Genomic DNA, 20,555 nt, shown 5'->3' with positions numbered 1-20,555 from the left:
AGGCGAATGGGACTCATCCTCCGTCAACAAAAGTGGGAAAGGGGGACGGGTAGGTTGGGAAGGAGAGAGGGGGGGAGAGGGCAGTCGGCCGAGAAGTGTGATCACTCGCTTGAAGATGGGAGATCAAACAATATTGGCCGAAGAAACAAGAGGGCTGGACAGAGCAAACAGAGTTCAGCGGAGGGGTATCGGGTCTGAGCTAGACAGGACGGGCCCAGGCTGTCGATGTGATAGCGAAGGAGGCGAGGAAGACGCGGGCTGCAATAAGTCTAGGCTATCGAGTACGACGTTACCGCATGTACTCAACGCAAGGCAAGGCCGGACTTCAACAAGTGTGGATAAATGAGTGGACGAGAGGAATACCGGTGTAAGGAACGACGAGGCCGACTGAGTGCTGGCTAGGCTAGGGACGGAGCGGTTGGGCGATCAAACCTTGGGAGACCAAGGGCTAGACGACAGCAGCGGCGGGAGGAGAATAAAAGAAAGGTGGGCAGGCGTGCATCACTGGAGAGATCCTATCCGTGATGCCACGAGAAATTCCCCCTTCTGTCGTCGCGGGCCTGGTTTTCTCTGGGGCAGCCGGGGGTCATGGGTTGAGGTTTCATTGGAGGGTCCTCATCATGGGCCAAAATGGGACAAACATGTACTCATGTACTGCATGGAGTACCGCGAGTGGCATGTCGTAATAAGCCCAAGGCGTTCAACGGCAGGCCGGGGGCCACATGAAAAGGACCCTGCCGTTAATAATGGGAAAGCCCAGATGGGATGTGAAGTGTGGTGGTTGCAGTCACAAGGCCGGCCTCATCTCTCTTCTGCAGCGCTGTTCCGATGTCAAACGTCTGGGCTTTCCTCTTCGTGGCGTGGCCCCCGGTCTGCCGCGCGCAGCATGAAGTCCCATTGAGGCGCTGCGAAGAAGCAGAAAGCCATCCGACTGGTCGGCTGGAGGATGGGAGATTGCGATTGCACCAGCAGTTCACGACGGACGACTTCGCAGCAGATCGGGACGAGAATGTAGCCCAAGAAGGTTTGGTCGAATCAACGGCAGGTACCCGGACACAGAGCACCGGGTACTTTGTGCCGGGAGAGAAAGTGTCTCTGCACACTCGTACCACGCAGCGAAGGCACATGTCATCGACCAGATGCAGCTCTTGATGAGGTCGGCTTGACTGGCCAGTCTGGCAGGCGGGCTGGCTTGAGTCAGCTTGGACCTGTGGGTCGTGGCATATCCACTGGCCTGACATTTGGCACTAATTTAGATCGGATGACCGGGATCTACCCGTACTGCCGGACGAGCAGGCAGGTAGGTACCAGTGTAGCGTCGTCGAGAAGCAGGCAGAGTCGAGGTCTGAGAGCCTACCACTAATTCTATGGAACAACGAGCGTTGAATCAATATCAAGCTGAAATGGTTCCTTATGTAGGATTTCATTGGAGAGAACCCGTAAATGACATCTGCTGCCTGACTGGCTTCGTTGGAAGACACTCTATAGGCAGGGCAGTGCGTGAGGTACATCGCAGATCGCAGTCTCAACCCCTTGTCAGCCGTACCTGACAAGGCGGCAGGGATGGGGCACACTCGGGCCAATCTTGGTCCCACCTCTCAGTCAATCACGCCTCTCTGGAACGCGCCTACCGTGTAGTCTACTGCAGCGACGGAAATCCCCATTTGCGCTTCCAAGATTTTCCCCTCTGTCGCCCGTCACCGCTCCGTCAGAGTGACTGATTGATGAGCTGGATTGCTCGAGATCGCAGAGATCGCAAGAGGTCGTACTGTCAGTCCGTCGTCATTAGTGAAATTATCCTTCGCAATGCCTTCCGCGCTGCTGGGGCCGCTAGGAACGCTGGCGCGAACCACTACCGTGCACGCCTCGCACTCCTCCCAGGGGATGGCCGGCCAACATCGAGATGCACAGACGCACCAGTTCATTGCTTGGTGTAAACACAGTACACGGTACAAGGGAGCAGAGACGTTGAGCGAGAAAGAGAGGTGAGAAGCCCCAGCCGTCTTCTCCTCATTACGGGCATGCATCACGAAATTTATCTTGCAGGCAACTTGCTGCACGCAGGCGGGCTGGAGGCAGGCGGCTTGCAGCCAAGCAGCAGCACCGCCGGCGCCAATCGGAACGGTGAAGTACTGGCATGTACGTACGTACTGCGGTATAGCTTTGCTTTTGGGAGCGACGGACGGGTCTCTGGCGCGTCGACACCACCCACCTCTGGCGCTGAGCTCGAACCCTCTGGTACCGAGAACGCGTCTTCACCTAGCTTTACCCGATGTTGCTGGTAGTCGCGACGGCGTCCAGTTCATGGCAGACGAACATCTGTAGGTCGTCGACGAAATTCTGGATAGGATCAGCTCTGAGGCGAGCCATCGGGGTTTTTTTCTTCATGATGCCAGGGGTGCCCGGTCGTGCCTTACGGCCGCTCCTGTGTGACGGTTCGTGTGGGCCTCCTGGCCTCCCAGCCGAGGTTGGCTGCGACGGCAGCCCACAGCCTGCACAGAAGTTCTTTTTCTCACGTCGCGCAAGAACCACGCGTCGCCCCCCCCCCCACCTCTGGTCTTGCGTACGACAGCTCAGGAGAACACAGGCTCGATCACAAAAATGGCAACAGTATCTGTGAGCCCCCTTTCTTCTCCCTTGCCGCAGCGCATGAATTACACATAAACTTGCTACATGCTCGGGTCCGCCTTTTAGATCTTCAGCCACGCCCCCTCGGCCTGGCCTCGCGGGCTGTTCCTGGTTTTACAGTTTCAGGTTGGGAGGCAGAAGAAAAATAGCAACACAGAATAGGCTTCTGAAGGGCGCCCCCTCGGCGACTTTTTAGAGCTTTGGCCAACCAGAGCGGAGCGGAGCACTTGAGGATGGGGCCTTTTGTTCCTGATAGCAGCTGTACCGCAGTACATTCGTGCGTGGTCCCCACGCGCCTGTGTGCTGGACTTTTTTCTTTCTTCAGTGGCTGTGGAGCCGGAATAGATGGGGACCCACTCTCTCCCCTTCCCGAGGATGGAGTTCGATAGGCGACGAATTGGCATATTGGCCACTGCGTACAGTAGATGATAAACCAATAATTAACCGCATTGGGTTTCTCGCACGAGTAGTCGGCTCATGATGGCTGTAGCCCTCCAAGGTTTCGGTCTACCTCGCCTCCCAACAAATGACAGCCTGCGAGGCTTGACGTCTGTCGCAATATTCAAGCAAATAGTTTTAATAAGCACGAGTAAAAGGGGGAAGGATGCTTCATTATGCCAACAGACGCCAGCCACCTCCTCGGCTGAGCCAGCCTGCCAGCCTGCCAGCCTGCATCTCAACCAAGACCTCCCCAAGCCCTCGTCTGCATGAAACTTGGCCTGCGCGGCCGCAGCGGCGCTGTGCGATATACCTTAGGGGACCTCCGCGCCGTAAACGACCCGACCAGCAACACGAGGAGAGAATTTGCAGTCCCACATCTCTTGAGGAGGGAGACTAATACTGATAGGGCCAGCTCGCGTTCAATATTCCTGCATCGGGGCGGGCTACGTGAGTCAACGCGGCACAGCATCCACGCAGCAAGCAGAACGGCAAGGCGCAGGTAAGGGGGGCACGAAATTGCGAGCACGATGGCTCCGTCGTGCCATTCGGCTCCGGCGCCCTGGGACGAACGGAGAGGGTAGCAGTTCGTCGCAAGATTTCGCCGTCCGAATGATGAATGCACCAGGTTCGTCTTCCACTCGCATTAAGTTAGTGGTGGCTGGGTTTTGGAGGGAGGTGATCGAGTGCACGGACAAACCGAACCATCCGGTATATCATATACTTCGCCGGGCAAAGCTTGACAAATGCGTCTCCTCTGCACACCTATGCGTGGGAGAGTACAGGAAGTCTCTCCGCCCCGTTGGTAGGAAACAGAGCAGCAAGGCAAGGTGCGAGAAGATCTAGGCGACGGTGGCACACGCACACGTGGTCTCACAAAAGGCTGGCTTTGGTCTACACGGATGTGAGACAAGCCAGGCCAGACCTGCACGACATCGTGATGGAAACGGACCGTTCTGCCTGCGGGTAACCGCGAACAAAACTTAAAGCCGGTACACCTCTTCTCACGTGTGTGACTACCACTGAACAGAGTTGTTTGGAGAACGCAGATCTCGATTTCACGTGCGTGGTAAGGTTCGAACCTGCATATGTTGAGACAGTTCCCACGCATAAGATGTTCTTTTAACCTTCGATACCGGCCACCTCCCGGCGTCGCAAGACCAGTGTCCCGGCACTTTAAAGAAATCGATCGAGGAATACTGTTCCATTGCATGGGCCCAGCCCAACCTCGCACGTTGAGGTCAATGAGACTGCGAGAAGCTGGCTGCTGCATACACTCTCTGAATATGCCCGCCGCAAAGTGTGAGCCGTGTTGTCCTCGAGCCCACTCAGCGCGGGTCGATTGAAAAAAAAAAGAGCAGACGCCTGGCAGACGCCCAAAATTTGGCTTTGAAATTACATCTCTTCGTTCTGATCCGTCTCCATCGGAAGCGAATGCGCACTCCGCGCCGTTTACTCCGTGCTTCATAGCGCCAACCTGCGGAGAAGTTCTCTCACCTAGGTGCTGCAACCCGTGTTGTATCTTTTGGTATCATATGTCAAGTGTCTTTCAGGAACCAAAACAAGTGCTGTTCTTTTTTGAAAACATAGGAAGTAAAGCGAAAGTAACAAGGGAAGTAGCCTCAGGGACTGTACCTCCTCGACAGTCTCGATGGAACTCGATCTCTATACCTGTCCCTTTCTGATCCGGAGCCGGGTTTCGAGCCCTTACTGTGGCCCCGCCCCGACCTTCCTGGCCCGGACGACCGGCCGTCGTTTCTTGCCGCTCTCTTCCGGAGCAACAGCCCTGCCACCATCCTGAAGGGCCACATCACGAGATACAATACCACATGGTAAGGGATCAAGACGAAAGACACCAGAGACTCAGCACACCATCTCAAAAGCGCGGTGAAGCTCCACTGTGCCTGGTTGCTCTGCTTTGCAGCCGCCGCCGCCAGTGCTATCGCATCGCTCAGCCGGGTGTCGACAGCGCCCAGTCGCGACTCCGTCTGCAAGGCCAATACTGTGGCCTTCTTCTCGTACCGCCGGACCGCACGATTCAAGGCGTCCAGTTCGGGCTGGATCGCATTCCGTACTTCTCTGACAAGTGCCGGCCCTTGCTTCAACCCGCTGTTCTGCTGCTGCTGTTGCTGCCGCTGAGCTGAGATCTCGAGTGTTTGTGCAGTCACCGCCTCCGCTGCTTCCGCGCGGAGCTCAAGCTGCGCGAGGCGGAGACGCATTTCCTCGAGCTGTGCTGTCGTCGAAGGCGGGGTGGGCGTGAGCCTGACTATTCTTTGAAGGTGCAGGGTGCGAGCCTGGATGAGCTTGAGAGCGTGGGACAGAGGGCGGAGCTCAGCTGCGAGGAGAAACACTGAGATATTGAAGTTGGTAAGGAGTCCTTCAGAGGGCCGGCTAAGCTGGTTCCGAATAGCATGGAGAAGGTACGCGCCGATGACAGGGCTAAGGAAGCAAGCCAACAGAGCGAGGACTTCGTGGACGTAAAGCTCGTTAACGGCTGCTTCCTGGGACCTGGTGCGACTGGACTGTCCCGCGGGTGATTTTCCCTCCAGTTTCCTCCGCGTCTCAGAGTCTTCGTGTTTCGGCTGAGAGGGTTGTTGGTCGTCCTCGAGATTCTCTTCGGGCACATCGTCCAGCGTCACAATAGACGCCCTCTTGCTCGGCGCCATGTCCAGCTCGCTCCCATCCTCAGACACGTGCTCCAGCCCAACTTCCTGCCTGATGCGTAGCTCCTGGGCCGAGTGATACCATTGCCATGGCTGTGTGACGGTATATCGGAGAAAGACGAATACCAGGCCCAACAGCATGATATCGGTGATAAGCTGGCTGCCACCCTCAAAAAGCACTCCAACCAGTGCTGGCAGCAGTGCAAAAGCGATAGGCAAGTTGGCCAGGGCACCTGAGCCATCCTGGCCCATGTCATGTTTCGCCCCACTTGGGTTCAGGATGTCCTGGGTGCCATCTCGCATTGATCGCCGAGCTTCGGATATGCTGAAGTCGGAGAAGGTCGAGCTGCGCCGTCGGAGGCCAATCGGGGGCGAGTCGAGGTGCTCGGATGGAGAGGGGGAGGCGAAGGAGGCTCCGCCACGGAGCCGCGAGGCCTCGTCTATGGTTGTTGAGCGACGGAGGGTGTGTCCCGGCGGGCCGGGAGGAGAGCCGGACGAGGTCGCGGAGCTGGAAGGGAAAGAGAAGGATGTGGTGGTCGCACGGGGAGAGGTAGGGCGACCCGGAGGGGATGACCGGGACGATGACGATACATCTTGGGCCGTGAGGGTCTCCATAATGACTTGCCACGGAAGACAGGACACCTTGGGTCGTTGACGGCAGTCTATGTGAGCCTCATTTCGGGGGACGGTGGGTGGAAGGGAAGGGAGACATAGGACGAAGCTCAGGGCATGGAGGCGGAAAGGCGGGGCGGCTGTGCGACGCGGATGCGGACGCGGTGAGGTTTTGCGGGCAGGAGGTATGTGATGGGGTGTGGGAGTGGGTATGGTGTGACAGGACGAGCGAAGGGGTGACAGCTTGATTGTTGCTGTCCCGCCCTTAGCCCGGGCAGCAGAGAGCACTCGCAGCAAGCCAGCCAGGCCAGGAGCGCGTTGTGTTGTACACACAGCCAGAGTCGTGGGCCACGTTACTCAAACAGGACATGGCAGTGGCGATCCTGCGCGGCTGGAGGGCTGAAGGGAAAGCAAGCAAAGGTGGCAGTGGAATGCAGTCGTTGGAGAAAAGTTGGGGGTTGCGCCAATCACGACGTCACCATGCCCCCCGTCTTCCCGTTCCTTGCAGTGCCAGCGAGCGTGAGTGTTGGAGATGGGCCGAAAAGGCCCGCCTTGGAAGTCTCGGGGTGCCACGCAAAGAACCCAGACTAACATCTCCGTGCTTGCGAGTTTGACTGCCGAAGGAAAATACCCATAATCCTGTTCGGGAGGCGACAACTGGTCCACGCCGAGAATCGCAAGCAGGAGGCAAGGGTGTGGCCCCAGGCCCGGGATAACCGCAGCCTCGTTCTGGATACGAGACTCAAGAAAACTAACTAACCACCGCTGGGCAGCGACGAGCTGTCGACAGCCCTGTGCCCTGGCAGCCCTGCAGCTGGAGCCCGGAGATTATCGCGGGCCCTGGAGAGCCCAGCTCGCCCCGGACGGCACTCGCGCTGCGGAGAGCTTCATCGGCGATGACAGCACCGACTGGCAGAGAAACAGTGAACAGCACCTGACTGCACAGGTCAGCTCTGGCGGTCAACCTATTTATTGTGGGTTCCCGACAGCTCGGATGCGCCCCAGCTTAGTAGCTGGCCAGGGTCCTGAGCCGATTCGGCAGGGATATCCGGATTCCACGCAAGGAATCCTTCGAGATTGCATCCTTTTTGGCTTTCGATAGTGGCCCGCAAGATCATGTCCAAGACCAGGGTGGAGGTCGAGCAGCAAGCGTGCCCGTCTTCCCAGGCCGTGTTTTTACGAATCCCTTATCTCAAAAATCGTCTCAGCCTGCTAGGACGGGGCTAGATAATCAGGAAGGCGACGATGACGGGTCAAGCTGCTCTTCCCAGCGCCCGCAAGGAGTCAGTCAGCAAGGCAGGCAGTCAGTCAGTCGGTCATATTGCAATCGTCATGTCGAATAAGCGGCTCGAGATGCCAAATCTCCCCTCAATCGGCATGACATGTCCAGCAAGGAGCATGTGGTCTCGTGTGCTGTGATGACGATGCTGCGGCTCTGGGAGCGCCCTGCACGGCGGGTAGCATCCCGTTATGATGGGCGCATTGAGGCTCGGGGACGACGAGATGACTGCAAAGAAAACCTCCGCGTAGGGCAAGGGGAGATCGGCACACCTGCTGATGAGAGCCTTGCGCACAAGCTGGTCCCAGCCAGCCCTACGCCCAAGGTGCAGCACGGGCGGCCGTCAACATGCATGGACGCTGGGCACAGCACATGCAGAGCTTAGATGCGTGCCTATGTTCAGGGATGCGAGGTTATTCTCGTCCAGCTCTCCCAGCATTCATCCAGGAACAAATGCGCAATCTGAGTGTTGGCCCCCGACGCTAGCAGCCGCTGCTATATTACCACGGCGAAGGCGACAGAGTTTTCAAGAGAGCAGGGCGGACCTGAGCGGCCTGACCTGATCTGACCTGACCTTAACTGGCGACCATCCTCTGGAAAGACGAAGGCATACCCAGAGAATCTTCCTACACATCCGGACAAACAATTGACAAACAGCCGCCGGACCCGCTCGACTGCCTGCTTGCTGCGTGTGCTGTGCGGTCGGATCGCGGCTCACGGGAACAAGCCAAACACCCGCGATATCGACTCACATGGCCTCCTGTCTGTTCATAGACTTTCGAGTTTCACTTGGACCGGCGCCTCAGTATTACCCGATCACAATCCTGCGCCACGAGACATAAGCGAAGACATCCCTTCTTTCTGCTCGTTGTCGGAGGTGAACCCTTGTCGCCAGTGACCGTCAGAGCCGTCACTATCATTCTTCTATCTTTTCACCTCCTCCTCCTCCTCCTCCTCCTCCTCCTCGTCCTCGTCCTCGTCCTCGTCCTCGTGCTCGTGTTCCCCCTACCTCTCCTTCCCCTCCCCTCCCTTCTCTGCGGAACCCACGCTCTCCGGCTCTGACCGTCGCATCCCTCCTGGGGCGAACCATACCGAGGGCCAAGACAAGAAAGATACTGCGGAGCCAGAACGCATGAAAAGCAGTCAACGGCTCAGGCTACTGTCATGGTAGCATTTGGATTTGGAGAAGACGACCGCGACCATCTGGAGTCGGCCGTTTGCACTCTGCCCCTGACCCTTGGGAGCCAGATCTGGATCTGGATCTGGATCTGCCAGCGCTGTTCTGCATCTGACTGCCAGCCTACTGCCACTACTCTCACCACCTTTACCCGTGCCAGTACCGTTGCCAGCTCCCACACGACGCCTTTTTCTGACGTGCATCCGACCCTCTGGACGCTACTGCAGGTCGAGGGGCGGGAGCCGCCGCTATCGTCGCCGGCGCCCTGCCATCATCCTTCTCCCCCTCCTCCTCCCACCACTTCTCCCTGTCCGTCCTCGCTGCGTGAACCCAAATCTTGTGCACGCTCAGCTGCCCGTACCGACCCAGAACTTTCCGTCGCACGGGGTTACCGAACCACAGTTGCAGGTGGGAATCACGGTCGAAATCGCCAGGTTCTGATCCTGACCCTGAGTCGGCGCCGGTGCCTCTGCGCTTGCAGGCCAATCTCAATTTCCGGGCCTGCTCCACTGCCGCAAATCTCAGGCGTGTCCAGCGCGTGCTCACGCCCAGGCCTCTGCTGGCGCCATTGCCGCTGGTGCTTGGACCCACGGCGAGGCGCTCGTGCTGCTAAGAAGCTGCGACTGCAACTGTGCCTGCGTCTGCACCTGCAATTACACTTGCACCTGCATCTGCAACTGCAACCACAACTTGCAGCCAAGCATCATCGAGCACGAGGGCGCGGACGAGGACCACGACTGCCGCACCACGGACAGGCGCCATCTCCCTTGTTAGCATCTGGAGATCTGACCCCGCAGCGCTTGATCCGACGGCAGGTCACAGGCGCAGGCACAGGCACAGGCACGGGCACAGGCACAGTCCCAGCCATCCACTCCCACCCGCCGAGGCCCAGGGCCGTCAAAGCCGTTTCAGCGGCCCCCAATCCGTTCCAACGGCTTCTCACGCTGCGCTCCGAGATAGTCGTCGATCAATTGAATTCACCGCCCTGAATCCCGCAGATGTCAATGCTCGCAGTCACGCTCGCGCTCAACCTCACGCACACGCTCATGCTCATGCCCACGCCCCACGGAATGATTCCGTCAACAACCGTCCCGAACAGCCAGCCCAAGTCCAATTTTCTGTCCCGGTTCTGACGCCCCCAGCCGCCGCCCTCCCGCGCACTCCGCCCCTATCCCAACCCCCACGCCAGCACCACCACCAGCGCTTCCAAAGCCAAAGCTATCTTCAACAACAGTCTCCCTTCCGCATCCGCGACCCTAACACCACCACCCGGCAGCATCTCCGACAAGCCTCTGCCGGCCGTCTCTGGAATCCTACCAATTCGACTCCGCGCTTCCTGCTAGAATCTCCTCCCAGACCTAGACGTCCCTCGACTCCCACGCCGCCTTCGATCCCCATCCCGTATCCCGCCCTCGACGTCTCCCTTCCATCCGTCAATCTTGGAGGCGCGCTTGCCATTTCCGGTGACACCCCACTGTTAACGCTCTCAGAGCAGCGAGACGGCTGGAATAATTCTGGCGGTCCACGGAACAGCCTTCAGATTGGTGGGGACACGGTCAGCCTGCCCCGATCTGTGAGGCACTCATACGACGAAAAGCGGAAAAGCAAGGGCACGCTCACTCCTTCGCCCACATTCCCCGAGGAATCAGGCGAGGACGCCGAAGCAGGGCCGTCGACAAGACCATCTCGGGCGGTGCAGGAGGTGGACGCTGCGCAAGCCGGGGCGGTTCCCAGGCTCAGACGGCGCGACGAGCGGATCAATCCACACGTGACGGTCACCGAACTGAGCTCTCAATCCAGCTTCCAGAAGTTTGACAAGGGCAAGGGCAAGGCAGTCATGACGGCCAGCGATGAGAATGAGCAGCAACAACCGACGTCCTTTGATCGGGATCTGGAGCGGGGACCAGAAGACCATGAGCGCCGGGACTCGACAGGCTCAATAGGCGACGGGATAGGATCGGCCATCTCATCGAGCAACTCGTCCATCCTAGGCGATCCTGACGAGCAAGCCGACGACGATGAATGGGGACCTCAACATCCGTGCTTCCCACACCTGAACCCCCACGTACCTGTGGACTCCCCGGAGTACGTGAACACTCGAATAATCAGGATAAAACGGGATTGGCTACTCGAGGGCGATCTTGCGCCAACGTTTTCGAACATGTATCCCGAGATCCTCGACCCGGCTGGTCTGTCTGAGGTGGAGTTTCGACGGGTTATCGACAAGCTGAACTCTGAGCTCGTTCCGACATATAACCCATACAACCCCCGAAATGTCGTCGATGGTATTCTCGGCCTAGTAACAGGATGGCTGTGGGAAGACTTTGGTTTCACGGGCGCGAAGGCCAGGCTTGCCAGGTTGGAGAGGTGGCTTGAGCGATGGAACAAGGAGATGGAGAAAACAGCTGGCGGAGATGACAACATTGTGCCGCCCAAGATCATCCCTTTAAGGCAAACGGCTTACATGACGGTGAGTGCTATCCAAGTTCGACCATCTGGTGAGTGGACGGTGACTGACTACTACGCAGCTTGACATCCAAATCTTCGACCCTGAGATTCTCCCGGCACAAAGCACCAGGGGCACGGAATCGAGAGGGAACGACAGCCTGCCAGCTGAGCCAGGGCCTGCGGTGACGGCGGACTGAGACGATTACGCTTTGAAATGCATTCAAAAGCTGCTCTAATAATTATTATAATAATCGAGCGGCCAGGAACGACTTATGAATATACCCCGAATTTTCTTCTCTACAGCCCTACTAATCTCTGTCTGCAACATGGGATCTTGTACCTGTACCACAACGCATGAGCGCATGGCGTTTGACTGTTCTTTCATTATTCGACTTGGAGGCTAGCGAGGTGGGCCGGTAGAGGCATGTGCATTTTTCTGAAGAAAAACAAAATACCTAGGTACCTAGGTTCTTTGAACTGAGAGGTCGTTAAGGGAATGGGCAGAGTCTGGCTCTATTCATCAGTGGCTTGGTCTGGGGAAGAGCGATTGTCCTTCTATTATCTTGTTGGATGCTACTAAAGTGAACGAAGCTATTTGAAGAACACATCCCCATAGTCCCTTCCCTTTCTTTCTGGAGAAAATGGTGATGACGTTTTTTGAGCAGAAAATGGCGTTTTACCATCAGGAACTACCAGAAAACTCCTTAAAGACTGCCCGTTGGGTGGGAATTGTTGTGGTATCCACTGGGCGTCGAGAAAAAACAATGGCGGCTGTGGCTCCCTGGTCCTATACCAAGCTTGCACCACTGACAGACTCCTTGGGGACTGTTGAGCTCAGCAGGACAACTTTCTTCTGCAGGCCAGATAATAAACTAGGAACTCCAGACAACCACAGATAATACAATATCTCCACCGTCTGCTTCCAGCATAGCGCTTCCTTCCGCCGATTTGTGGCCGATCCTCGCCCTCCGGCACTAAGGCGGCCAGGATCGAGCGCGTCTCCAATCCTCCGACATTTCTCGAGCGGCGGTGACGACTAGACCTCTCCTCACTCCCGCACAAAGGAAAGCCCGCTTCAGTCCACCCTTTTTTCTTTTTTCTCTTTCTCTTTTCCAGTTTTGTTGTTCTTTCAATTTTGGATATCCTGGTACCAGACCACTACATCACGGTTATCGTTGCTGTTATGAACACAATCCCACACCGAGCTCATCGCGACGCCGGTGTTGCTGGCTCAACACCACAACCGCAACCAGAGCCTCGCCCCTGATGGTTGTCACCAAGGGGCTCCCGGACCCTCCCGGCCGCGGCGACCAGGAGGCCAAGGCCCGGGACCGGCCCCCGAGCGAGGGCGACGAGCCTTCCGCCGAGGCGCAGCAGACCGGCTTTCTTGGGTCCACCCTGAAGGTCCTCAAATTCATCGCCGAGCAATGGCTGATCATAGGGTTCGGTCTTGCCTGTCTGTTTGGGTATTTGTGGCCCGGTAAGAGGAGTCCTGGTCCCGGTTGTGCAGAGGGAGGAATATGTGAAGACTGACGGAGTTACCTTTGGTAGATGTCGCATCCAAGGGTGGAATAATTAGGTCCGAGTACAGCGTCCTGTATGGCTCGGTGGCTATCATATTCTTCGTCAGTGGGCTACAATTATCGCCAGAGAAGCTCCGCATGAACCTCTTCAACTGGAGGCTGCACATCCTCACCCAGGGCATCAGTTTCATAGTGATACCGCTTATTTGGCTAGGTATGCCCAGCACCACCACGACCACGGCACGCCCGTTCTCCCCCAGCTGACCTCCGCCGCTGACCTAATTTTCCTCATAGCCATCATGTGGATCATCATCGCCGCCGACGGCACAAAGACCATCGAGCCGGCCATCCTGGTGGGCATGCTCGTGCTCAGCTGCCTCCCGACGACCATCGCCTCCAACGTCGTCATGACCCGTAACGCGGGCGGCGACGACGCCGCGGCCATCATCGAGGTCGTCATCGGCAACGTCTTCGGCTCCTTCCTCTGCCCGGGCCTCATCTACATCTTCATCCCGACCGTGGCCGAGTTCGGGGACTGGGCGCCCTCGGACGCCTCGGGCATCCCCGAGATGTACAGGCACGTCGCCATGCAGCTGGGGCTGAGCGTCCTCGTCCCGATAGCGCTGGGGCAGACGCTCAGGATCCTTTTTAAGAAGAGGGTCCTCTGGGCGCTGGACACGTTCTGCCTGGCTAAGGTGTCGACCTTCTTCCTGTGTACGCTGGTGTGGTAAGTCCCCTTTAGCAATCACTCGTAATCCAGCGAAAAAGACCCCTGCTGAACGACTGCATGCAGGTCCACATTCTCCAACGCCTTTAAGACAGGTGCCATCAAGAGGCTCCCCACGCAGTCGATCCTCTTCAACGTCTTCATGAACGTGGGCCTGTACGCGCTTTTCACGGGCGTCTGCTTCGTCGCCGCGCGGCCCCCGCACAGGCTGGTCGTCGCCTTCGAGACGCGCGCGGCGCAGCGGTACATCCCCCGCCCGGTCCGGCGGGTCGTCGCGCCCAAGCAGATGTCCAAGGAGCAGACGGTGGCCGTGTGCTTCTGCGGCGCGGCGAAGACCACTAGCGTCGGGATCCCGCTCGTGGCGGCCATGTGGCACTCCAAGGGCGCCGACACCCAGGCCACCCTCGCGATACCCGTCCTGCTGTACACCATGGAGCAGGTCTTCCTCGCCCAGGTCCTCGTCTACGTCTTCCGGTGGTACCTGCGGCGCGGGGAGACGCACAAGGAGAGCATGGACATGGAGGCGCTGCGGGCGCGCCGCCCCGGCGGCTGGAGGATGTTGATGGGGCGGTTGATCAGAGGGCCCACGACGGCGGCGGAGGTGGGACCAGATTTACTGGTGATGGTGGGGTGAGGAGGACGCGGGCCTTTGATGATGTCTCGCTGGACTGATGGGGAGCCGATACCATGGAGACTTGTATAAATATGTACTGAGTCACGGACACGTTTGGATATCCCTAACTTATCGGCTATTCTCTTGGCTAATGTCCGGGCCGGGGCGAGAAGGATGCCCCCCCCCTTCCAATTCTTTATTGATAGATATCCTTCCTGGCAGAAAGGCGGGTACACAGAACTAAACATAATACACAGGGGCAACCTTTTTTCACGAGTACTGCTGGCTGTTTCTCTTTCCCACGGTTCCACATCAGTGACAGGAAGTGGCTCTATGTCTTGTTCATCGGTCTCAATACTGATGGCGTGAACGCTTTTTTTCTTGACTTCGATGGAGCCCGCTCATGTACTACGTAGGTGCAGGATTCACAGAATTTAATTGCACAGTTGAGTGTGGAATCTTCTATAAAAACGTTTATGTCATTATCACGTAGGTTGGGAGTGTATCAAAGCCACTCCCAGAGCCTGAGATGCGACCGATCCAGTGTTTGTGGTGTCCGAGGAAAATAGGTATGCCATCCATCTAAGTTATGAAAACTTCATCCACGACTCCTCATCCGTGGCCCCTTTGAACCTGGACTGCAGTGATCACAATATAAGGATGGCCATGTGCCGCAGTGCTAATTAATCCTTCTTGATGAGACTGTCAAACAGCGGCTTCAGACTCTTTGCGCTCTTCTTCGGATATCGCTTCTGGTCATTCACATAATCGACGTACGTCACACCAACTGGAAAACTGTTAGCCACCACCCGGCAGGAAGGGGAAAGACTTTGGTCGTATGTATATATACTCACATCTCGTCTCGTAGCCCTCGGCCCACTCGAAGTTGTCCATGAGCGACCAGGCCAGGTAGCCGCGGACGTCGACGCCGTCCTCCTTTGAGGCGAGGGCCATGGCCTTGACGTAGCCGTCAAAGTACTCGACGCGGAAGTCGTCCTCGACGATCTGCTCGAGCTTCATGTCGTTCTCGCCCTTGAGGCTGGTGCCGTTCTCGGTGACGTAGATCTTGGGGTAGCCGTAGCGCCTCGACAGCCAGCCGAGCAGGTCGCGGAAGCCCTGCGGGTTGGGCCGCAGCCAGAAGCTCTGCGTCTCCGGGCCGATGCACTCGCCCTTCTTGGAGTAGAAGAGCGTCTCGAGGTTGCCGAGGAAGTCGTCGGCGGGCGGGGTGCCGGTCTTGTGCTTGATGTAGTTGGCCGTGTAGTGGTTCATGCCGTAGAAGTCGTTGCTGCCCTTGACCAGGGCGGCCTCCTCCGGGGTGAACTCGGGCAAACGGTCGCCCAGCTGCTTGCGCATCGAGTCCGGGTACTTTCCGAAGTACACCGGGTCGGCGAACCAGCTGATGGCGAACTCGATCTTGCGGTCGGCGGCCTCGACGTCCTCCGGGTCCTCTGGGTCCCAGGGGTAGACGCCGTCGCCGTTGAGGGTGATGCCGATCTCGCCCTTGTCGGTGGGCTTGAACTCCTCGCGGTAGACCTTGACGGCGCGGCCGTGGGCGAGCAGCAGGTTGTGGCCGACGAGCCACGGCTCGCGCGAGCTGTCGCCGACGGGGCTCTTTGCGCGGTCGGAGCTGTGGCCCGGGGCGAAGTAGCCGGTGCTGTAGCCCAGGATGGAGCTGCACCAGGGCTCGTTGAAGGTGATCCAGTACTTGCACCTGGGGATGGCCTTGAAGACCACGCGGGCGTAGTTCTCGAAGTCGAGGGGGAACTCCTGCTTGTTCAGCAGGCCGCCGTACCGCTTGTCGAGCCCGTCGGGCAGGTCCCAGTGGTACAGCGTGATGAAGGGCTCGATGCCGGCGTCGAGGAGGTCGTCCACGAACTTCCTGTAGTGGTCGAGGCCAGCCTGGTTGACGGGGTCGTTGCGGCCGCCAATGGGGATGATGCGGGACCACGAGAGGGAGAAGCGGTACGAGTTGACGCCCAGAGACTTCAGCAGGGCGATGTCCTCTGCCGTCCGGTGGTACGAGTCACAGGCCACGGAGCCATCGCTACCGTCAGCGATCTTGCCTGGGATCTTGCAGAAGGTGTCCCAGATGGATGGGCCACGGCCGTCCTCGTCGGTGGCTCCCTCGACTTGGTAGCTGATCACGAACGTCAATCTTCGCCCACTCAAGGCCACCCTGGAAACTGGGAGATTCCCATGGGCTAGTGGGCTAATTGGACTTACGATGCCGTAGCAAAGCCCCACTTGAAGTCTTTGGGCAAAGACATGATGGTGTTCCCAGTGGATTATGTACTCCTTCCTAGTCACGAATGGTGATTTCAGTTAAGGGTTAGGGTGTGCTCTTAGAGAGAACTGATGGAGGGCTGGGAAAATGTGAGGTCTCGCTCTATGTATGCCTTGGAAAGAATGAGACTCTATGATAAGAATGGTACGGTCACTGGAAAGGAGTGACCACCTTGAGGCGGACGGAGGGCAGTGACAAACAGAGACGTGGGAGGATATCGGCTTTATATATTGTATGGATATGCACTCACGCCTGCTGCTGGGAAGGCTACAACAACCACTCACGTCGGCCGTGGGGCCTTGGAGAACGTGATCTGCTCTAGAGTCGAAACAGATGAGTAGACTGGTCGGACGAGTGCTGGCCTGTTCGACTTAGATTGTCCGTAGACAGCTGGATCTGCCTCCCCCAATTCTGCCGTTCCTCGGACCGTCACGACCGAGAAAAGCTAGGCATAGTCTCGGGATTGCCCTCTCCATACTCGTCCCACGAAACGTCTTACGTGCTTGGTTGTCTTCTCATCCCTGGTCCGCCTTGAACCCTGTCCTCAGCCCTGCTCTTCCTCCTAACCTACTCCTCCACCAGAACAACCCCACTTACACGCGGGGTAACATGCCTGAAGAGCCTACATTGATTTTTCGGAGACAGGCGGCGATGCTGGCCCCTCGTCTCCCACACCACCCACACCCAAGACCCACATCCCTTTCCCCAGCAGCCAGCCTGTACTCCCTGTACCTGTCAGGGCGAAGGTGCAAATGCCCGCCTTCTGTCCGACCCAGGCACACACGAGGCACGCAACACAACACAGCGCCGTATCATCCTGGACAAGCCTCGTGGCTTGGCAGGAAGCCGAAGAGAGGCCCTTGGAAACCAGGCCCCCATTTCTCCCACATCTCGTCACATCTCGTGGGGCCCTGCGTTTCGGGCCGTCCAACCGTGGACATGTGAGTCGCGGCGCTTGACCTCTTCAGGCGCCTAAACCTCGGGAACAAGCGGGCTGGCGTGGCTGCTTGGGGGCCCCAGGGGCCCGCCTCTGGGGTGCGAGCTGCCCTTCGGTAGCCTCCATGCGCCGTCCCGTCCTCCGGCATCATCGCCCGTCGTGTCCCACCCTTGCAGCCCGTCGCACCGCCGCGGCCTCATGCCGGCGGGTGAACCTCGGGTGATAAAACCAGAGCTTGGCTCGGAGAGCGGCACTTGTTCCGGTCACGATGTGTAGCAAGCTTCCATCGTTTCTTTTTCTTTTACTTCATTTTTTCATGCTTCAGCTGCTCAACGAATTCCGCTATTATGGCGTCGCTGCTAGCTCTATCGCACATGTTTTGTGGTGTCCCGGCCCGTTCTGATGCCTCTGTCATTCTTTCTGCGGCTATCTCATGCCACCTCGCTCCTTCCCTTTTTTTCTTCTTTCTGACTACTAATGTTCAGCCCATCAGCCGCAACACGGCCATCAAGCCCAAATTGGCTTCTTCCTGCCCCAAGTATCACCTCTCCTGAGCACGCTTACGCTATGTCAACCTCTCCTTAATGTGCAGTGGCACAGTCGTGCCGTCGGCCCAATCTCGAGACTAGCCGCCAGAACATTTGCCGGCCGTTGTGCTGTTTCGCGAGGACAACAGCATGGTGCGGCACTTTAAATACGACCTTGATTGGGTGGCGGGACGTGGTGTATCGTAAAGGCCATATTACTTTGCGCAGTAGGCCAGCGCGCCTGCGCCATTCGGATCACTGCTGAGCGGCACCTTCCCTGTCCTCGCCATCGTCCCTGTCAGCCAGCTTCCGCTTCCCGTTGTTACCGGATGATCCGCCAGGCTCGTTCTCGACTTGGCCGTCGTTGCTGTACTCGACGATATGCCACTGGGCCCAGGCTGAGCCGTCGGCACTCCGGCGCGTCACACTGGCTCTCTTCAGCCTGCCGCCCAGGCTGCTACCCTCCACGAGGCTCTCAATCCACGGGATGCCGTGCGACTCCCGGCCGATTGGCTGCGAGGCATTCGAGAGTGTCGCAGATACCCGTTCCGCCTCGCTCGCCTGCTGGGCCGCCTCCAGGGCCCCTCTGACAGGAAGCCCCGAGCCGCCTTCCTCAGTCGGCGACTCGGGAATCAAACCCAGCTCGTCTAGATCCCCAAGATCGTCTCGACATAAGGATCCTAGGGTGACGTGGATGTAGTCTGCCTCGCCGCGCGGCTGCTCGGTCCAGAAGGTAAGTGGGGTGCCGCAGTAGCCACAGAACTGGCGTCGAGCGTGGTTCTCGGCCGGATTCTCGTACACACGCCGGATCGTACTGGCGGTCTCGTCCGGGAAGTAGGCGACGGTCGCAGAGTGGAACCAGTTTAACGGGATGCGAATGTGCGCCGAGAGGAGACTGGCTTGGGCGAGGCCTGGGGTCATGTGTTAGCTAGGTGGTCTGCATGGTGAGGCTGTGGGTGCCCGTGCAGGTCGAGCTTACGATGAGAAGCGTCGGTTCCAAAGTGCACCTGTGCCACCTCCCGGGCATCCTGGGGGGCCTTGATGAGGTACTGGTTCCTGTTGCAGGCACATGAGCCCCGAAGTGATCGTGCGAGGCTCATGTTGGTGGCGTGTGATTCGGTGTCACCGGCAGTGAGGCAGGTTAAATGAGGCGCAATATGTCACAATTGTGCGAGTGTTGACAATTAGAACGAGAGGAGGAACGGAGGGATCCGCAAGTGAAGATGTAAAGGACAGGACAAGATTGTGTAGAAAGTGTAGGTTCTCAGATACTGTTTTTCGATTATGCTCAGTCGATGACGAAGGTGAAGGTGGTGGTGATGGTGAATTTCAATGCCTCGAGGTTTGCCTCTGCGACGGGTGTACCCAGGTACGCCTGGTAGGAGCTGGCAGGTCAACGGCCAGGAACCTACAGGGACGTTCAGCCTGCGGTCAGCTCTGTGATTGGTGGTGCGGGGTCGGATCTACCCCGCTTAGCTGCAGAGACGTGGGGCGCATGGGGCTCCCGGGAGCTGATGAGCTTGTGATGATGTTACTTTGCATGGCTGGGTACCTGAAGTCTGCGGTCGAAACTTCTAGCTCCCACCAGCATCGGTCAACGTACGCGAAACACAATAGAGCCTCAACACAGATGCTGGCTTGCAGCCTACCAATTTCACTTACGCGCCCAGGATACTGGGATAATCGATATCACCCGAATAATGCACCGCTGACTGACATGAAGATGCAATTCTATAATGAACTCGTATGTTCCCTCCTTTGCCTGGAGCATCCCTTCCAGCCAAGCCAGCAGATGACGGCTGTGGCCACCGGATAGATCATCAGTTCATCCGGTGCGAAGTTTTCCAATTAGAGTTCGGCCAGGGTACGTCGAATGTGCCGTAGCTGCTATGGCAATCAACAGTCGAAACGGGCATCGTTTTGCCAGGAGCCGGCAAATGCGGATTCATGCACGGGCACGAACAGACCTCAAAGGCTCGATGGTATACAAAGTAACCAAGCCCTCTCGTCCCTAACCATCTTGGATCTGCCCGCACCTCGGAGACGGCTACACGGCTTCAGCAATCCAAAATCACGCTCTTCTGCACTGCAAGAAGCCCCGCGGACAACCTTTCTGCCACATTCCTCAGTACTTGCCATGGCCAAAGACCAGACACTCGAATACATCACCAAAGTCAGTGGCAATGTGACGGCCGAAGCCGTGGCAGTCCTCCAAGAGCATCAGTTCTTCCTGGAGACAGACCCCAACCTCATCTCTTCCAAGGACGATACGCAGCCCAAGGACGGCAAGCTGCACCCACTTCCCGAGGCTGTTCAGGCCATCAAGAAGGGGGACACCCGGTGCTACGAGGTCATCGACAAGGTCCCCGGTGTGGCTTTATTCTCAAAGCTGCTTCCTGGGTTGGGCACAATCACCAACCACTACCAAATTACAGACACCAAGGATGGCATCTTCGTTTACCTCCAGGCTGCTTTGGGGGTAAGCCAAGAAAGGCGTTGGGTTGTGGTGGAGGACAAGGACGGGCTGCGAATCGTGGAATATGTGACCATCTTTTGTTCGAGGCTCTTGTACGAGTCCGTGAAAGGCCAGCAAGAAGCACACTGGAGAGACGTCCACGCCCAGTACGCGCAGAAGATGGGAGGCGAAGTGGGAAGTCAGTCTTCAAGCTGATTATCAGCAACATGCCGGCGGAAGAATA

The 20,555-nt window shown here is 57.7% G+C and overlaps 6 protein-coding genes across 6 annotated transcripts; 3 read left to right on the top strand and 3 right to left on the bottom strand.

Moving 5' to 3' along the window:
- Positions 1-2,265: 2,265 nt before the first annotated feature.
- INS49_006942 (uncharacterized protein) lies at positions 2,266-6,344 on the bottom strand (the record flags this gene model as incomplete). The annotated part of the gene is made up of 2 exons (XM_043167709.1): positions 2,266-2,340; positions 4,893-6,344. The coding sequence occupies 2 exons, from the start codon at positions 6,342-6,344 to the stop codon at positions 2,266-2,268; spliced, it is 1,527 nt and encodes a 508-aa protein (XP_043028853.1).
- Positions 6,345-6,821: 477 nt separating this feature from the next.
- Positions 6,822-11,442, top strand: INS49_006941 (uncharacterized protein; the record flags this gene model as incomplete). The annotated part of the gene is made up of 5 exons (XM_043167708.1): positions 6,822-6,860; positions 6,951-7,034; positions 7,132-7,315; positions 9,940-11,267; positions 11,326-11,442. The coding sequence occupies 5 exons, from the start codon at positions 6,822-6,824 to the stop codon at positions 11,440-11,442; spliced, it is 1,752 nt and encodes a 583-aa protein (XP_043028852.1).
- Positions 11,443-12,511: 1,069 nt separating this feature from the next.
- On the top strand, positions 12,512-14,129 carry INS49_006940 (uncharacterized protein; the record flags this gene model as incomplete). Its single annotated transcript, XM_043167707.1, has 4 exons — positions 12,512-12,725; positions 12,797-12,982; positions 13,063-13,495; positions 13,562-14,129. The coding sequence occupies 4 exons, from the start codon at positions 12,512-12,514 to the stop codon at positions 14,127-14,129; spliced, it is 1,401 nt and encodes a 466-aa protein (XP_043028851.1).
- A 662-nt stretch (positions 14,130-14,791) lies between these two features.
- Positions 14,792-16,375, bottom strand: INS49_006939 (uncharacterized protein; the record flags this gene model as incomplete). Its single annotated transcript, XM_043167706.1, has 3 exons — positions 14,792-14,895; positions 14,963-16,245; positions 16,332-16,375. 3 exons carry the CDS (start codon positions 16,373-16,375, stop codon positions 14,792-14,794), a joined length of 1,431 nt encoding a protein of 476 aa, XP_043028850.1.
- Positions 16,376-18,111: 1,736 nt separating this feature from the next.
- Positions 18,112-18,956, bottom strand: INS49_006938 (uncharacterized protein; the record flags this gene model as incomplete). The annotated part of the gene is made up of 2 exons (XM_043167705.1): positions 18,112-18,767; positions 18,836-18,956. The coding sequence occupies 2 exons, from the start codon at positions 18,954-18,956 to the stop codon at positions 18,112-18,114; spliced, it is 777 nt and encodes a 258-aa protein (XP_043028849.1).
- A 1,037-nt stretch (positions 18,957-19,993) lies between these two features.
- Positions 19,994-20,527, top strand: INS49_006937 (uncharacterized protein; the record flags this gene model as incomplete). The annotated part of the gene is made up of 1 exon (XM_043167704.1): positions 19,994-20,527. The coding sequence occupies one exon, from the start codon at positions 19,994-19,996 to the stop codon at positions 20,525-20,527; it is 534 nt and encodes a 177-aa protein (XP_043028848.1).
- Positions 20,528-20,555: the final 28 nt, after the last annotated feature.

This window comes from Diaporthe citri, assembly GCF_014595645.1.
Source record: "Diaporthe citri strain NFHF-8-4 chromosome Unknown scaffold_2, whole genome shotgun sequence".
Lineage (NCBI taxonomy): Eukaryota > Fungi > Ascomycota > Sordariomycetes > Diaporthales > Diaporthaceae > Diaporthe > Diaporthe citri.
Note: the sequence above shows the minus strand (reverse complement) of the source record. Positions and strands in the feature narration are given on the sequence as shown.